Source organism: Leptonychotes weddellii, chromosome 10 (genome assembly GCF_054177405.1).
Source record: "Leptonychotes weddellii isolate Sample4059 chromosome 10, ASM5417740v2, whole genome shotgun sequence".
Classification (NCBI taxonomy): Eukaryota; Metazoa; Chordata; class Mammalia; order Carnivora; family Phocidae; genus Leptonychotes; species Leptonychotes weddellii.
The window spans coordinates 122938858-122956787 of NC_138378.1; the positions used below are offsets into that span (position 1 = coordinate 122938858).

General features: G+C 46.4%; 1 protein-coding gene across 1 annotated transcript; it reads left to right on the top strand.

The window, feature by feature from the left end:
- Window positions 1-880: 880 nt before the first annotated feature.
- On the top strand, window positions 881-8576 carry FAM110C (family with sequence similarity 110 member C). The gene is made up of 2 exons (XM_006737958.3): window positions 881-2059; window positions 5855-8576. The coding sequence occupies exon 1, from the start codon at window positions 1062-1064 to the stop codon at window positions 2025-2027; it is 966 nt and encodes a 321-aa protein (XP_006738021.2). The 5' UTR covers window positions 881-1061; the 3' UTR covers window positions 2028-2059; window positions 5855-8576.
- Window positions 8577-17930: the final 9354 nt, after the last annotated feature.

The following is a 17930-nucleotide window of genomic DNA, read 5'->3' on the forward strand; positions in this document are numbered from 1 at the left end:
GTCCTTTGTCCAACTTTTGGAAAAAATGGAATTTTGGAAATATTTTCTTTTAGACTTTTAGCATTCCTAAGCTGATCCACTGCCCTGGTGAACGGTTCCCCATTGCCTTGGTTACAGGAAAAACAGCAGTCATTCTGGGATTTTAGTCGTTTTTTCCCAACTCCCTCGAGCCTCACCTCTACCACCAGCCTGTTCTTCCCATGAGGCTCCGCACCTGGTGGCCTGGTCTGACCCATGGCTGGCCAGTGACCGTGTCTGAACTCAATCCAGGTCTCTGCTGTGTTCCCAGATTCTTTTTACCTGACACATAGCCTAACCCTGTGGTGCAATGAGTCCTCTTTCCTTTTATATCCGTTTCCTTTCTGGTAAGAGTACGTGCTCAGGAGTAATCCTTAGAAAATTAAGGAAAGTCAAAAGTTTCGAAACACGCAGAGGTCACTTTAAAAATGCAAAGGACGTAGGACACCAGCTCGGGCGTGGGGACAGCCAGCCGGGTCACCCTGCCCTACCCCACTCCGGAAGTGCCAGCGTCCAGCGGTGACCCCAGGCAGCCGTTGGAGGGGAGGAGGCGGCTGATACCGGGGGCTGAACGAACTCAATTGTTCCGGGCTCCTCCGCCCCGGGGGACCGCCTGGGCTTTCCCGCGCGGGAGAGCCCTTCCTGGTCGCGCAGCCCCCTAGCCGCAGTCCGCGCCGCGGTCCTCCGGGCGACTGGCTGCGCAGCCGCGAGGTGCTGGGGGCGGAACCTGGGGTGGATACCCCGCGCGAGGTGAGAGGCGGGGCCCGGCGGAAGGTGAGAGTTGGAGCCCGACAAGGGGCGGTACTGAACCCGGAGCTGTGCCGGGAAGGAGGTGAGGGCGGGCGGGGGGGAGCGGGGCGGGTGTGCTGGGGCCAGTCGCCAATAGGTGCAGACTCGGGTTTGCCCAGACTCTGGACCTGGGCCGGCTGGCACTTGGGCGCCATTCCCCACCCGGCGCGGACTTCGGAATTGGCCAGAGACGCACAGGAAGCGCAGGCGGAGCGCGTTTCCACGGGGCGCGGAGCACCAGCCGAGCGCCGAGGATGCGTGCCCTGCCAGCCCTGGACGCGCCCCGCAACGAGCGACTGCTGACCCGGCACCCCGAGGCCCCCAGGGTCCGGGACGCGGTGGTGCCAGCACGCAGGAGCGCGGTGGAGAGGCTAGCGGCCGACCGCGCCAAGTACGTGCGGGGCCCGCCGGGAGCCGGCCCGGGCCCGGCTCCCGAGGGCAGCAACCCCGGGGTGAGCGAGGGGACCGCGGGCGATCCTCGGCCTCCGGCTCGCGTCCCCGGTGCCGTGGCGCGCAGGGCCATAGCTCGGAAGCCGCTGAGACCTGACTCCCTGGTCATCTACCGGCAGAAATGCGACTTCGTCCGAGGACAGGGCGCCGACAGCTCCAGGGGGGGCCTGGTGAAGAAGCTCTTCCAGGGGCCGGGCAAGGACAAGACGCCGGTGCCCCCGGAGACGTCCCGGGTGGGAGAGGAGGTCAGGGCCAGGCGCGAGGAGGCTGTCTTGACCAAGCCCGGCCCTACTGCGGCCTCCGCGGTCCCCGGCGTTCCCGCGCCCCCAGCGCGCGCAGCGCCCTGCGGGACGCCCACCAGAGTCCCGGCTGCGTCCCGGGTCCCGGAGCTGCGAGGGACAAGGCGCGGGGGGCTGCATCGATCGCAGTCAGACCTCAGCTCCCGCTACTCAGCGTCCGTGGCCGAATGTGACACCTTCTTCCAGTTCTGCGGCCTGGAGCCTGAGGTGGTGGAAGATCTCGGGAGGGAGAATTTCTCCGCGGGGTCGGCCCGCGTCACACTCAAGGTCCGCAGCGTGAGCGTCGCCACCTCCGACAGCGGCTTCTCCCGGCACAGCGGCGGCGAAGAGGGACTGCAGGAGGAAGAACTGACCGAGCAGGTGCCCAGCACCACCTCGGTCATCGAGAGGAACGCCCGCATCATCAAGTGGCTGTACACCTGTGAGAAAGCCAAGGAGAAGACCGGCCAGGGGCTGCAAGGCCCGGAGTGACCGCTCGCGCTCTGGGGAGACTTGGACCCTAGGTGTGCATCCGGAAAGCCCGGGAGGGGTGTCTTTGTGTGTGCGTGTCTGTGAGGGCTTGGTGGGTGTGGCCGGGTTGGATGGATCCAGTCCAAGGGACCCTGCGTATTAAGACACCGAGGCTCATGCGTCCAAGGACCACTGCTAAGAGAGCGGAAGGGCCGCCAATCCAGGTCCCCTGCAGGACCAGCACCCTTTCTTTTGAGTGTTTTGCTTCTAACTGCCTGGAAATGTAATTCCGATAAGAAGGGAAGTCGGAGTTAGAAAATGCTCCGTCAGAGATCAGTTTGCAGCCCTGCTATTATTTCCTGCGTTGAAAATAGCCTGAGAGCTCTAGGGTCTGTGTGAATTGACCTGTGGGCATCCTGAGGTTGGATCAGAGCTTACTGGTCCACCTGTAACCCTAGAGTGGGACTGCCAACCCCTCTCCAGCAGAACGGAAGGCTCTGAGCTCATTCCTGGAGGCCTTCAGCAAACCTGGCAGAGAGGGAGAACTTTACAGTTTGCCATTCATATAGCTGCACAGGTCTCCACGTGGCTAAATTTTGTTTGAGTTGTCTGGAGAGCTTTCTAAGGAGAGTCTTAGTTCACAAGAAGGAGCATCAGTTTGTTGAACTGGGCCTGGGCTCAGTTATAACTGGTGTTTTAGAACTCTGCACGGCTGTGATTCTATAGTTTATTTACCTCTTATGATCACACAGGAGATAAATTTCTTCCCCTTGGACACCGGTAGCACAGGATTGATCTCAAGTTCTTTTTCACTGAGGAACTAAGGAATGTTTATCCTTAGTGACCTCTACTCTTCCTTCCAAGAACATGTGGTGAGGGCATTTTGGGGGTAGTGAAGGGAGAAGAGAAGGTACCTTTTTGGGGTTCTCCTTAGGAACCAAGAATTTAAACATTGCACCATTATTTTTTCTCTTACCCTTCGATGACAACTTGCTATAGATTAAAACAAAATTCATGAGATGGAAGTATTTTTGTCTGCCCTTGATATAAACCAATCGGAGACACAGTATCAATCTTCAGAGTGGTGGGGAGGCTGCTACAAGATGTGATTGTACACAGCTCACCTGTTTGAGGACTGAACAAAGGCCTAACTTCCTTGAGTAGCCATGGCCTAAGCACAGACTTAAAAATTAACAAGGAGAAATAGATTGGATTCAGAGGAATCATGACTTAAGTTTTCCCATATAATTTATTGAATATTATTGTATTTTTCGCCAGCCTTAGAATTAAATAGTCAGCATTTAAATTAAAAATAACAACACATTAGCTTGTACTTTTCACAAAGTGTCTTTTGAAACTGAGGTGAATACATTCCTCCCAAGCCATCAGGACTGCCTTGGTGTCAAGGAGGAAAGTTGTGGGGACTGGCATGGTTCCAGAGGGACATGGTCTAGTAGAGCACTAAAGTGGGGGGACTGGGAGGTGTCTTCCATTGGTAATCACTCCTCCACCTTAGCCTCCCATTGTCCATAAAATGAAGGCAGATAGGCAGATCGTTTCCAACCTCTATTCTTTTTGATTCTGTATAGTTAATCTGTATATCTGTGTTTTATGATTGGAACCTAGAAAAGGAAAATAGAAAACCATTGTCTATTGGAGTATGTAAAAAGTAAACTTAAAAGTAAGTTCCCTCAGGTTGCCAACTTTGTGCTGTATTTTGTGCACAAAGGGTAGGTAGAATTGTTGGTATAAATAGTGCTGAGGTAACAAGATGATGCACAAACAAAATAAAATAAAGCCTGACAGCATACAAATCCACACTCTCCCCTCTGACCCCTCCAGACTCAGATGCACCCTCATCTCCAGGCTCCAATGTCAAAGCAGTGACCTGCAAGAGAATTTAAGATTCCCGCTAGGAAGTAACCTTCTGAAGCCCCTTTTAGGTTTGAGCCTATGAAAAATGGAAGAAGTTGGGTTAGCTTGTGAGAACATTCACTTTTATGGCCAAGAAAAGTAGTTGAGGCAAGAGGAAAGTGACAGAAGGTTTAAGAAACTGCCAGCGTGAATCTATGCAGGAGAGCAGAGGTTTTCCCTCTCCCTTAATCCTGCTGGTTCCAGTGGAAGATAATGTCATCTGCTTTCTGAGCTGTTATGTTTTTGCTCAGAGAAGGGAGATGGATGTGACCCAAGAGTCTGCCTGCGGTTCTGTGTGTTGCCATTCACCAGCACTGTAAAGATTGGCCTCACAAATTTGCTCCCCAAAACCATAGTTCCCATTCTTTGAAATTCATTGCAGGAGACCCAAAGGCTGGCTGCTTATGTGGTCATGGAGGAAGTGAGTTCCCCTGGGCTTTGTCCAGCTTAATGGGACTATGCAAAGTCTGTGCATGACCACAGGACCTCAACTCAGCACATCCAGATGGTGGTCTCTTCAGAGGAAGAGCCAGCAGAGAGAGGCAGGACCCAAAGCACAGAGCACGGCGGCCACTACCTCCCTTGTCGAGGGTCATCTAGCAGCTTGAACAGAAAGGCAGCTGACCTGTCCTCACAGGCTTACTTGTCTGAGACTAATTTCATAACTTCTGGAGGCTGTGGAAACAAGAATTCAAGCTAGTAGCTTTTCTTTAGTTTATCATGATATTTGTGTCAGAATCCATATGGAATCATTTTAGGATTTCATGAAAAATTCAGAAAATCAGAGATGAACAAAGGTGTGCTTTCTAAGTGGGAAGGAAAACGAATGTATTTTATATAGAGGCCTTTGTTCCTTTGGTAAATAGAAATAAAATAAAAATATCCCATCCAAAATTAAATAAGAAGTTCAAACTCATGTAAAGTAAAAATGCTTGCTTTTCAAAATTGAGACTATCAGAGCTGGAGACTAGCTTATAGAATCTGTATGCAATCCCACTGGGGATCCGTGAGCAGTAGTTCTGCATGGGTGACTGTGGCATTCTGTGTCTCAGTGTGTGATTCGTGAACACTGTTCTTCATCTGCTGGTGCTAGTCACCTTCTGTCCTTTGGTTCTTTACAACAGCAGGGCTGCCCAGATTTAGGTCTCTCTGGTTTTCTGTCTTTCCCATAAAATATAGAAGTTACTGATGTTAGTGTTGTTGTAAAAGAATGGTAACTTGTTTTTTGGGCTAATTAGGGATGAATGTTGTTCAATTTCAAGGCAAAAAGCTCAGATAGTCTCACATTTCTCTTAGATACAACACGGAGCACCTGTAGAAGTCCCCTGTAAGCTGGTGGGATAGAACTGTGTCTCATCAAAGATGCCATAGGGGGATAGGACAAACTGGGATGCTCCTGCCTTTCTGCTCCTTTCGTTTTTGACTAGCTGAGAAGTTCTCCAGTCACCATCTGAGAGTGGATTTTAGGTGAACAAGTGGCTGGAGTAGCTAGAAGGCCACTCTTCTCTGTCTTCAGGCCAGCCCCTGGGGCTTTCTGAGAGATTTATGTGTGAAAAGGGTGGAATCCATTTGCCTTCACATATTTATTTGGACCGCCTGCCTTGTTTTCACTTTGTTGTCCAACTGTGTGATAGTTAGCACTGGCCTTACCAACATTAAAAAGAAATTTTCTTACTGTCCCATGAGTAATTGGAGGCAAACAGAAATTTAAAAATCCAGAAAAAGGCCTCAGGGAGATACATATTTGTTCTGCCACAGAAGCCAGATGATAGCTGTCTTTGCTAAGGCTACCAACTTCTTTTCAAAATTTCAAATGCAGAAAATATCACAAAACCAAAGACTGTGAGGACCAGGCTTCGTAGTATAGTGTTTGGCTTTACAACTGTTGCCTAGACTGACTGGTGTTGATTCACTGATTTTTCCTTACTCCTCAGGAAGCAAGGCTTCCAGACTGTGGGGGCTCCTTGAAGTATGTCCTGGATGATTGGGGACCCCAGGGCCATCCTCAGTGCCACAGGATTTGTCCAACGCACCCAGGTGACCACATGTTTGCTGTTTTCCCAGGAATAAAGCACTCTATTGAAGAAGCGTACATAATTCAGAAGGTTTGAAATGCTATGGAGAAAGGGGAATATGGAACTTGGAAATTAGCTGGGTTGTAGCTGTTAAGACACAGCTGAAGCTCTGGGAGATATTTTCTTGCTTGAGGTGCCTCTATCCTTGCTTCCAGAGGGCAGCAGAGGAGGCGACAGCTGCATGAAAATATTTTCAGGGGTATCTGTTTGACTGGCTTGGTGGCAAAAAAGTACCATGATGCATTTTAATGATATCTAAATTGATTTTAAAAAAAGAAAAAAGAAAGGCAAAGAGTATGAAAGCCAAGCATGAATGCCATAGGATTTACTGCTTTCAATCAATCTGGACTGTTTGGCACCAATTAAATCAAAGTTCTGTAATCATGAGAAGGTGTATTCTATTTTAACAGTGTGGCTAACAAAGAGTAAACATACACTCACATGCTCACACGGACACCTCCACGTCTGAGCATCACTGCCACTTAAACTGCAGAAAGTACTTTTAAAGTTATTTTAGTAATGCCACTCTCATTGGGTTGCAGACGTGTGGACGTGCCATTAAAAGAGAAGTTAGAGTTGATACCGCTAAAAATGCCTTTTTTCGGGAGCTGGCAGGAGACTCAGGAGCTCCCTTCCCTCACAACCATGGCAGCCTGCCTCCTTTGCACCCTGTAGAGCATGCCTCCACAAGGCTCTGGTTCCCAACTGCCCAAAGCAGAGGAGAGCCCCAGGTTCCACAGAACACACCCTGCCCATTTGTCTAATTGCCACCTCCATGGATCATGCAGTCATCCCAGATTTGGCACCAGCTCATCCTTTTCTGCAAAGGATGTGTTTGAGAAGAGGGTCAGCCTCTGGGCAGCTGACCAACTCCAGGATCAGAATGCTGTCGGTAGGCAGTTACTGTGACCCTCACCCAATCCTGACACCCAGACTGCACAGATTTCAGATTTAGAGCCTTTGGAGAGAAATTTTATATCAATGATGACAACCCAAAGAAAATATGTAACCCAGTTGACTCTTTCAAAGCTTACTGTGTTTTAACAAAATACATCTCCTCAGGAACAAAATTATTATGGAGAAGAATATGGAGGGGAGAACAATGGGTTTCTCAATGGTAGAACATTTTATAAACCAATCCATTTTGATATGTTCATGTACTTGTTTAATATTGTGTTCTATTATGTAACTTTTACTGTGAGAGTAGGTCTTTGAGCACCTTAATATTTATTTTTACAGTTATTGGTCTTCAGATAGTTTTCCTTAACATGATATGGTTTTAGTTTTTATCAGTATGGTTTTAAATCATTTTCTCCTAGGTTATGTTTTTGTGTACGTTGTTTCATTGGATATCCCACTTCTGACGGTAAACATAGTACTCACTACTCTATAAAGTGCTCAGTACCATAGTGATTTGTTTTCAAATAATCCCATATATATGCGTTTTTGGAGCCTCTGTTGGCCCACGAATGTACCTTTCTCATCGTAGACTCTATTTCAAGACAACAGATTCCATGCTTTAAGAATTTTCCCCCAATTGTTCCTCTCAAAATGCTGCTATTTTACTGTTCAATGGATTGCAGTTAGTTTAAAAATTCATTTTACAGGCTTTTGACATATACCCAGTTCCCTTATTTAGAGGTGTTCCATTAAGTGTACATGTCAATGCTTTAGGTAAAACTGTTTTGTGCCTTTCTACTGTCAGAATAGGATGAACCTTGATCCTATTTACCTTAGATCATAATGGTGCAGACTCATAATGCATATAATAGATAAAAAAATAGAAACAAGCTGGTTGTATTCAAAAACACCAAGATCTTCCAGAAGCATCTGTGCTTCAGTGGAGGTACAGGGAAGAATTCAGCTGGAGTGAATTCAGAAGCAGATCTCAGAGATGGGCCTGAAGAAGAGGAACAGCGTTTCCCTGGGCTCCAACAAGATCCAGGGATACTCCCTCTCTTCCACTGAGATTCGTGCCTCAGAGTCAGGTTCCAAGAGTATGGGTGGAGGTGAGAAGTCCCTTCTTCATCCTGAATTACCCCAATTTGCTGAATGACATTGAGAAAATCAAACTTTGCAGCTCAGTCTGAAAACAAAAGCTTGTAATTATTTTTCACAAGGATAGCAATAGTTACAGCTATGAAATAGTTTCATGTGTTCGTGAAAGAATAGCATGTAAAATAATATGATTAAATACAATGAAAAGAAATAATTATTGATAAAGCAAGAAAGATAGCTTGACAGTATCTATTTCACTAATATATGGGTACAGATTAACAGTGCCTCTGACTGAGAGGTATTTATGTTACTGTAAAGTTTCCTCATTTCAAAATGAGGACTGGTCACTGGTCCTGACGCTGGTCAGTGATACTGAAATAAAAAGAAGGCTTTATTAAACATTGCCCTTCTCAGTAGGTCCAAAGTTCAGTGCCATGGTTATGGTTGGTGATGCCATAAAACATCAGGCCCAGGCAACTGTTATGGTGGTTTTGTAAACAGAGTTTTTTCTACACACTACCTGCAACTAGAGTGCAATATGATGTATTCTGTATTAAAGAAATAAAGTATTTTTTCTCATTTATTACTGGTTTTGAATCTGTACAGAGTAAAGACATTGAAGCCAGAGTGTGCATACTGTATCACTCATGTCTTCTGTTGTCTCCCTTTCTCCCTAATGTCAGATTATCAGCAGAGATGAGGAAGCATTGTAGGCAAGTCCAATGTAGGCAAGTCCAGTGTAGGCAGGTCAGAGGGCATGGAAGTCTCTGGCTCTCCCTGCAGATGGAATGCAGTCAAAACAGTCTTGAATATTTAGCACATTGTTTATCTTTGTTTCATCAGTCTTTTGCTTAAAAATATTTTTTTACCCATCTTTATTAATATCAATATTGGAAAATGGGCCCAAAGATAAATAAGAAAGCACAGTTTATAACCTTTCATGTTAGTTAACTCATTAGAGTTCGAAGATTGAAGGCAAACTCTATGAACACCAACTTTGCTCTCAGTATCTGCTCAGACTGGGGAGGTAGTGGAGGCTGGAAGGGCAGCTTGGTCCCTAAGTCACTGCCCTGACTGGGCCAGACTGGCTTCCATTTCAGTCCTGCAGTGAAACCTAGGCCAGCATCTAAAAAAGGCATTCTTTGGAGAAGTGATATGAACCGCTCTGCATTTCCATGAAGACAATGGGCAATCCCCCAGGCACTGTAGGAGCTATCTTAGGTAGAGGTCGAGAAACAGTCAGATAACACACGCCAGGTCCTTCCTTCAGGTAAACTTAAGTTCTCACCTTTCAGTTACTCTTTGTGAAAATTCAGCAAAACAGAAGCAACAGAGTGAGGTGTTTAAACTTTGCTTGCATTTTCAGTAATGAAATAGATTTATATAATATTTGAATGTTCCAGATTGGAAACACTGAACAAGAAGGAAATTGAGTTCTCAACCAAGAGCTTATAATTCCGGCCATGGAAGTATCAGGGAGCAGTTGATGGGGAGAAAATGCAGACACACCAGAAAATGTGTTCCTACCCAATGATACTTTCCTCATTATGTCTGCTACAATACCCAAATTCCTCAATTGATTGTCCTCTTCATGTTATCTCCTTGAAAATTGTCATAAAATTAGAATTCTATCTAAAGGGGAGAATGTATTAAACCATTAATAACTATTCATCTTTAGGTCAAAATAGAATATTAATTTCCTTAGAGAGTGATAACCTGAACCATAGGAACAGAAATGGAAAGACCTGGATTTTGGCTTCAGTGTAGCCTGAGGTATGGTCAGTTTTTAGCTTAAGTAGGACTCTTAGTTACAAGTGCCAGAACAGGACACCACCTTGCAAACTAACCCCATGTCCTGCTGTCCACCTGATGGTATGGAAACCTCTGTGCTCCTGAGCAATGTTGACGGTCATCGAGGACAGCCCTCTGATGTCAAGCAGAATTCACCCACATGCATTTACTGAGGAGCCAAATACTGCATGAGGCACTGGGGAGTCCCCAAGCTTCCTACCACCATGGGCTGACATTCTCGTGGGGGGTCAGATATTCCATAAGGATCGATAGATGGATAGATAGGTGGATACATAGATAAAATATATGATAGACAGGCAGATAGATGACAAAGACAGATGGCACACTGAAGGACAGGAAGGAGAGACCGAGGGAGGGAAGGAAGGAGAGAAAGGAAATAGATACACCGAGCGGCACTATGACCCTAATTTATAAATTTCAATATGACCTTTTTGGTTTATGGTTTCTATTTGGTGGCCAGATTGAACCACACAGGGAACTCAAAAGTCCAAATCATATTAAAAAAATCAAGCAAGAGAGAAGGGAAACAGGCAAATTGTAAATGACACTTCCCCCCTCCCCAGAGTTTTATTGTCATCCCAGAGGCCCTTCACCTTGGATGACTACTAGCAAGTCTTACCAGCCTAGCATTACAGCCTAACGCTACGAAGTCTAAACTGATAAAAAGCAGAACACATTACAGATGGGACTTAAGGCCTTGGTCTATATGCAGCCAGAAGTTTGTTGGTAAGGGACCGCAAGCCTTTCCTTGGCTTTGAGAGGAAGTCCACTTTTCAAGCAGAGGGACAGAATAAAAAAAGGCAACACAACAAATAAGCAGTGACTCTTGCAGGCCAGAGCAGGGCAATTTCAGAGAAGTGGCAGTGTTTCCTCTGGGTGGTCTCCGAAGCTGTCTCTGGGGCCGTCCTTGGAGGTCAACAGCAGGCTGGGCAGAACCTGGCTGACACCGTCAGCACTCGAGGATCGTGTTCCTTCCTAAGCTGTTTGGCAAGTCAGGACTGCAGCATCCCCAGCTCAGAAAGGGAGCACATCCAAGGTGCCCAAGGGTGCTCTCACACTGTTTCCCTTGGAGGTGCGTGGGGGTGCCAACAAGAGAAGGTTCGTGTGGGCTTCTGCTGAGATGGGCACAGACCACTCGGTCAGGAGCATAGTAATGTTAGAGATCACATGGTTCCACCCTCCCAACTCCCTGGGGAAACTCAAGATCCAAGCTCACATAGTTGCCTGGTATGCCGGGGCCTAGAAGATGGACCTCTCCTCATCTGTCCAGGGTTCGTTCTGAGCCCTGCCTGAGGTAGGTGAGTGTTAGTAAGGTGATCCGCTGGTCCTGTTTCCCCCTCTTTCTGGTGTTAACACTGAGTTCATGTCCCGGGGAAGCTTTCAGTCTGCAATAAGCTGGGAAGGTTGGACACCCCAAGACAGGGAGCCTTGACTAATTCACATCTGGATGCCAAATTCTTCATTTTACTTTAACTCCCGCCCTGAGGACATTGAGGTCAAATTAGGGCAGCTTAGGGTGTTTCCTGCATAGTGGGGAAGATGATATGTTTGGGACTGGGGAGGGCCAGAAGTTTCTCTGATAGGAAGGAAGCATGGAGCCCAGTTTTAGCCCTGCACCTGGGAGGACCTGACTCTGTGGGAAGAAGCTTGTCACCTGAGGTGAGGATGGAAGCTGGCCCTTCCCCGGCATCTTCAGCAACAGTGATCGGACTGAGTGCTTTAATGTGGTTCTTCCAGTCAACCCTCACAACAGTCTATAATGCTCATCATTTTACACAGGAGGTAGCTGAGGTGTGGAGAGGGTTAGTGCCAGCCCGGGTCAAAGAACTAATAGGTTGGAGAAGTGAGAGTCTGAACTCAAATCTGCCTCGCTCTAATGTGCATGCACCCTGCTGTTTTTAAGAGGTAAATGCCAACCAGAATGTTTAAAAGATTTCATCATTTCTCAAAGGCATAGACTGATTCAACAGGTCAAAACCTAAGCAGGATTCTGATACAAGATGCCACTCCCAAGTTACCTGGATGCCCTGATTACCATCTGCTGAATGACTCAGGCAAGGTAGGATTGCCTCAAGGATGAACATGCTACCCCCACATCCCAGATCTCAAAGCAGCATGCAGATGTTCACATTACAGGAAATGCTCTCATGGGTTAGTTTATGTTGATAATTTTATAGAAGATGGCATGTGTTTTAAAAAGAGGACTATGAAGAAAATCAGAGGGAAAGCAAAAAAGCTATACCAGAAGAGCTCAGACCAGTGGTGATCAGGGCCTCGCAGAGGCTGACCTGCTGACTTGGACGGCAGTCGCTGTCTCACAGATCCCACTGCAGAGAGTTGCGAATCCAAAGTGCATGTGTACCAGGGAATTCTGAGGCTGGATAAGAAGTTCAAGACCTTCTAGATCACTGCAGAGAAGTCTGGCAGAACTGTGATTATTTTGGTAGCTAACCATTGACTTTTAGGTAAATGGAAAATGACCACAGTTTTAAAAAGCAGGACTCCTTTAAATTTACTTTGAAATACTAGAAAGTTTGGCACATCTTTGGGTGTTTTTTTTTTTTCAGCAGTAGTAAAAGAAAAGGCTAAGATATGCACACTCAGAACATCAACTTGCAGCCTCTTGAGTGCATTTCCAGGCCATACAAATATTACTCTTTTCCAGTTGAGAAGTAAAAGTGAGTCAAGTGTCATGCTCCCTCCATGCAGGGACAGGTGAAGGCAGCATGACTCACGTTTCCTGCTGGCTCGGGGCTGGGCTGAGGGAAAAGCTCTGACTTGAAGGTTGCAGGAAGTTGTTGCCTGCTCTGCTAACATTGCTCAGGATTGCTCACCTAAGGCCACCCTGGCCATAGGATGCATTCATGTGGTCAGCATCATAAACCTGCAGTGGTCCATGGTGTCAGGACCCTTGTCAGAGAGCTACAGAGCTTTCTCCAAGGAAGAATACATTCTAACAAAGATGAGTCTGCACACACAGTACAGTGGGTGCCCATTGAAATAGAGGCTCGAGGAAGCCAAGTGCCTTAGGAGCACAGAGTTGTCATGTGGTCTTCAGAGCTGATGGACTTGGAGCGGATAAACATCTTTCCGTTTACTGTCCATTAAAAGATGACTGTGTTGGGGCGCCTGGGTGGTTCAGTTGTTAAGCGTCTGCCTTCGGCTGAGGTCATGGTCTCAGGGTCCTGGGATTGAGCCCCGCATCGGGCTCCCTGCTCGGCGGGAAGCCTGCTTCTCCCTCTCCCACTCCCCCTGCTTGTGTTCCTGCTCTCGCTGTGTCTCTCTCTGCTAAATAAATACATAAAACCTTTAAAAAAATTAAAAAATAATAAAAAAAAAATAAAAGGTGACTGTGAAGATCAGATGGTGGAGCGTGTATTTAAAGGCACTTAGCACGTAGGAAGCACCCAATCATGGTAGCTGTTATTATTCTAATCATATCAGTCCCCTAAGATTTCGATAAATGTTTGTCATTTACTGATTAGTCTAAAATGTGTGTAATATTGTCAAGTTGCTGTCACTTCTGTGACAGTTCATACTTTTTCTTTTTTGGAGGCCTCCAGCTTTCACGGCTGTAAAACGTGGATTTGCTGATCAGCTCTATCATTCCCTAGATAGAGACTGCTTTCAGCAGAAGAAGAGTCAGTGGTGTCTAGAAAGTCCCCTCACCACCATGGTTCAGTAAAGTGGGGGTAAGCTAGAATTTCAAAATAGGAAACACAGAAGGAAACAAACCCTTTTTTGTTATTTTTGTCTCCAGCTGGAGCACGCACCCCAGTGGCACTCAGAAATTCTGGAGAAGGATTGCAAAACTTGGGGACCATGTGTACTTACAAATCTAGAAGTCGACTATGGACTCTGAGAAACAAACTGAGGGTTTTAGAGGGGAGGGGGATGGGGAAATGGGTTATCCCGGTGATGGGCATTCTGATATCCTTTAAAAATAAACTATTAAACATTAAAAAAAAAAAAATCTAGAAGTCACGAATGAGTCTTAATGGCAACGTAACAATATCTCATACTTGTTTAGAAGTTTAAAGTTTACAAGGCTCTCTTATGTCTGGTTTCTCATTTGATCTTTACAAACATCTTTGAGGTAGTCAGGGAAAGTATTATCACTGCTTCTGTTTTGTAGAGGAAACCAAGAGTCAAAGTACCTGTCCAACATCACAACAGCCATTTAGTGATATAACTGCACTGGGGTGGTTGGAGGAGTAAGAAAGGATCCATTAGCGTCACTAAATTGTCAGGTTCTCCTAACCCTAACTCTCATTCAAGAACTTAATGGAGGCAGCTCTGTCTTGTGTCTTGACTGTTGGGTTTTCCTAAAACTTTCTGTCTAAAATCCCTATATCTGGTGGCGCCTGGGTGGCTCAGTCGTTAAGCATCTGCCTTCGGCTCGGGTCATGGTCCCAGGGTCCTGGGATCGAGCCCCGCATCGGGCTCCCTGCTCTGCGGGAAGCCTGCTTCTCCCTCTCCCACTCCCCCTGCTTGTGTTCCCTCTCTCGCTGTGTCTCTCCCTGTCAAATAAATAAATAAAATCTTTAAAAAAAATAAATAAATAAAAATAAAATAAAATCCCTATATCTTTCTCATGAGATTCCCCACTAATTACTTTGTCCAGTCCAGTGATAGACCCAAATGAGTTTTTAAATTCATCCTATTGCATAAAACCTGCTGTATGTTGAGTGCAAAGTATGTCTGTGTGTTTTGACATGACCTCCTGACTCCTCTGGCTGGTCGCACATGCACACAGAAACTTGGGTGTCATATACACAAAGAGCTCTTCACTCTTAGAGGAAGGAAAACTTATGCTGAGTTATTTGAAGCCTAGATTACCCCTCACATTTGCAGAACATGTTTACAAGGTTTTCATACACACTGCTGTCTTATTTGAAATGCCAATATCCTGCAGCATAGGTAGTGTAGAAATGGTCATACCTGTTTTCAGACAGACTCAGGGAAAGAAAGAGACAAAGTTTCTGAACGTTGCCAAGTTATTGCTTCCTATCCTGATTCCATCCAACAGTCTTTGTAATCAAAATTCTAGGGTGCTTATCTGATTTTTCATTTGTTTTGTTTTTCTAGTTCTTCACAATAGGTCATTTTTTATATTCAGAATTTTTAGAAATAAATATCAATAAATGCATAATATTGCATGAGAGCTTACAGTCGGAGACCCAACACTTCATAGTTAGGTGAAAAGTTTATTCCTATTCAAACATCCTTTCATTTCTGATCAGAGAGCCTTTCCTGTTTACAGTAAATTAGAACACTTGAGTATAAAAACTGTTCGAAGACATTGCTCCTAATTAGAAGATTTCAAAGTCATGTTCCATTACCTGGCTCCCTGGCTTATTTGGAAGACCCCCTACTTTGTAAGGTATGCATCCCCCCTGGACAAAACCTCCAGGCAGAGGCAGAGGGAGTGGAGTATTCTAGGCATCCAGCCAGACCTCATGGCTCTGCTGAATGTATTCTGGTTTTAAGGTTAGATTCAGACTCTCCTGGGATGTGAGGGAGTGGACATGTTGCTTATGCTCAAGGGGGGACTTCTTTCCTACATAAAGTGGTCTGTGTTGTACATCTGGGATAAAGGGTTAAAGCACAGATATAAGTTCAGGAGCTGCAAAGAAGGCCGCAGACGAGAGGATGACATGGGAGGGCCTTCAAGATCCACTGTGTGCATCCCTCAGTCTGCAGATGAGGAACCCCCATAGTTACCCCTGGTGACAGGCTGTAACTGCCCCCCACCCATGCCTCATGGGTCCACTCCCAGAGCATTGTCACAAGCCACTCCCTGCTTGTCCTCCTCATCAGAAACATCCTGGAATCAATGATCTAGAACTCTTTCAGTAACTTAATGAAAACTTTACATTTCAGAACAAAAACAATTTATCTTTAGTGTCTAGAGCAACAAAATGTTATAACCATTAAAAAACAGAAGTGGGGATTGTCCAAAAGAACCTGCAGGTAATATTTGCAGAGAACTAGTTCCGGGTTAATGTGTAACTCACTGGGTCCCTGTGTCTCTCCAAAGGTGACACTGCAAGGTTGACTGTGAATGGTCTTACTCACCTTCGCATCTCTGGAACAGTCTCATTCCTTGCTCCCTGCCCCAGCTCTCTGCAGGGTCGGCCTCCCCCGAGCCCTGCCTCCCAGATCCTCAATGAACCCATCACTCCAGTGTCAGCACCTTGGCCTCTTTCTCGGCAGCTTGGAACATGTCCAAGTCTTTTCCTGCATGAAATGACCTTCTCTGGACCACATACCACTTGCTGATGGCCCCTCTCTTGATAAGGTAATGACTGAGAGAGGAAAACAGTTTAATAAAGAAATCCAGGTGGAGGAAACAGCATATACGAAAATCCTGTGTTGGAAAGAATTGGATCCGCTGAAATGTGAAAGAGTCACTGTGACCAGAACACAGGGGGTGACAGGGAGATTGGGGGGAAGATAGTTGCAGAAAAGTAGGAAGAGGATGTGAGGGCCATCTTGGTGCAACATCTATCACCCCACAATCACCAGGGTTGATTCCGCTGATCTGGCTGGCTAGGCGTGTGTCCCCTTCCTCCCTCAGCTCTCCACATGAGTCCCTTCCAAAGCTCCGTGCTGTTCCAAGCCGAGGATCTTCCCTGCTCTCTGGTCAGGTGCCAATGAATAGCTGCACTGCCCTGTTAGAACCTTCAAACACCCTCTCAAGTTCCATTTGTAGGAGGGCATGGGGTAGTCAAGCTTCCACGACTCTCAGCATGTCCAGATGAGGCGCTGCAGGTGCAGTTTGCCTCCCCCCACCCCCCAAAAAAGCGAGAGCCAGATTATTATGTACTGTAGTCTTCAGACCCAGTAAGCAGTATAGATTTTTTTTCTTAAATGCAACGAGGAAACTGTTTATAATTCTAAGGAGGAGCCAGCAAAGGAGATGCAGGAGCCATCAGAAGGCAGGCAGAAAGCCAAGAGGACAGATGTTTTGGTTTCTTTTTTATCCTTGGGGGAGGGGTGCTTAGTAAAGTTAGGACTACAACGTTTGACAAGGGAGTGCCCACTAAGATATTTTTAGAAAGACTCTTAATGTGTTATTGGAGTTTGGTTTTGGTGTTATTTTGGAAAGAAGGAAAACAGACTGGAATGGTTTGGGAATGCGGGAGATGGAGAACCAAGGACAAGTTATGCCCAGAGGAGGGCAGGTGATGCCTGAAAAGAGGGAGGTGGGGTGAGGGTAGGCCCACCATGCTAGGTGGGAGAGACAGGTCCTTGTTGCCATTGCTGGGTAAGCTGGAAGAGAAGAAGGTGCTTGAGACAAGGTGATGAACAGGAGGAGCAGCGCCCACAGAGGGTGTGCAGGACAGAACCAGATGTCCATGGAGGCCCTGCCATGGTCCTTTCCGGTGTGAGGCTGTGGCTGCTGCATCAGCTCATGGCTGCCACCTCCATCAAGCCCACTGGGACCATCGGTTCCAAGATGTTCTCTGGGGTCAGCTGCAATAACCCGACTAGCAAGTGTGTGGACACTCCCAGACGTCTTTCCCCAACTCATTTTCATTTAGGTTTTCCATCTCATTTGTACCATATGAAAATGTTTATGTTGGAATGAGAGATGCCTATTCACAATGGAAGTGAAGAGTCCTGTTGCGTATTCTTGCTACAGAGACGGAGAAATATTTACTTTCATCAAAGGCACAGCATGACCAAAAAGCAATTTTCCCTCAGATACTGTCTCAGTGAATCCTGGAGTATTAGGACCAGACAGGACCTTAAGGATTCTCTAGCCTAATGCCCACATTGTATAGATGGGGACACTGAGGACTAAGAAATCACAGAAATTCCCTGAGGTTAAATTTCCCAAGGCATGGAGGGGGTCAGTGGCAGAGCAAGGACTTACAACTGGGAGAAAAGATTTTCAGTTCAGTGTATTTTTTATTACACCAGTTTGTTTAGTTGAGACAGATCTTAAAAGTGACTCCCCACCAGTCTACTTATAGTACGGCCTAAGGAAAGCAGGTGCCTTCTCATGTCGAAGTAGCTTCCCAAATGCTATTCACATTTCCCCACCACCCCGTAAAGTTTCAGATGAAGATTCCTGCCTTAGCTCCTTGTCCATGTGCATGGATTTGCTTGGTCTTGT

Bases quoted from the DNA above. Each gene is read 5' to 3' on its own strand.
- FAM110C (XM_006737958.3), top strand. From the start codon at position 1,062: ATGCGTGCCCTGCCAGCCCTGGACGCGCCCCGCAACGAGCGACTGCTG.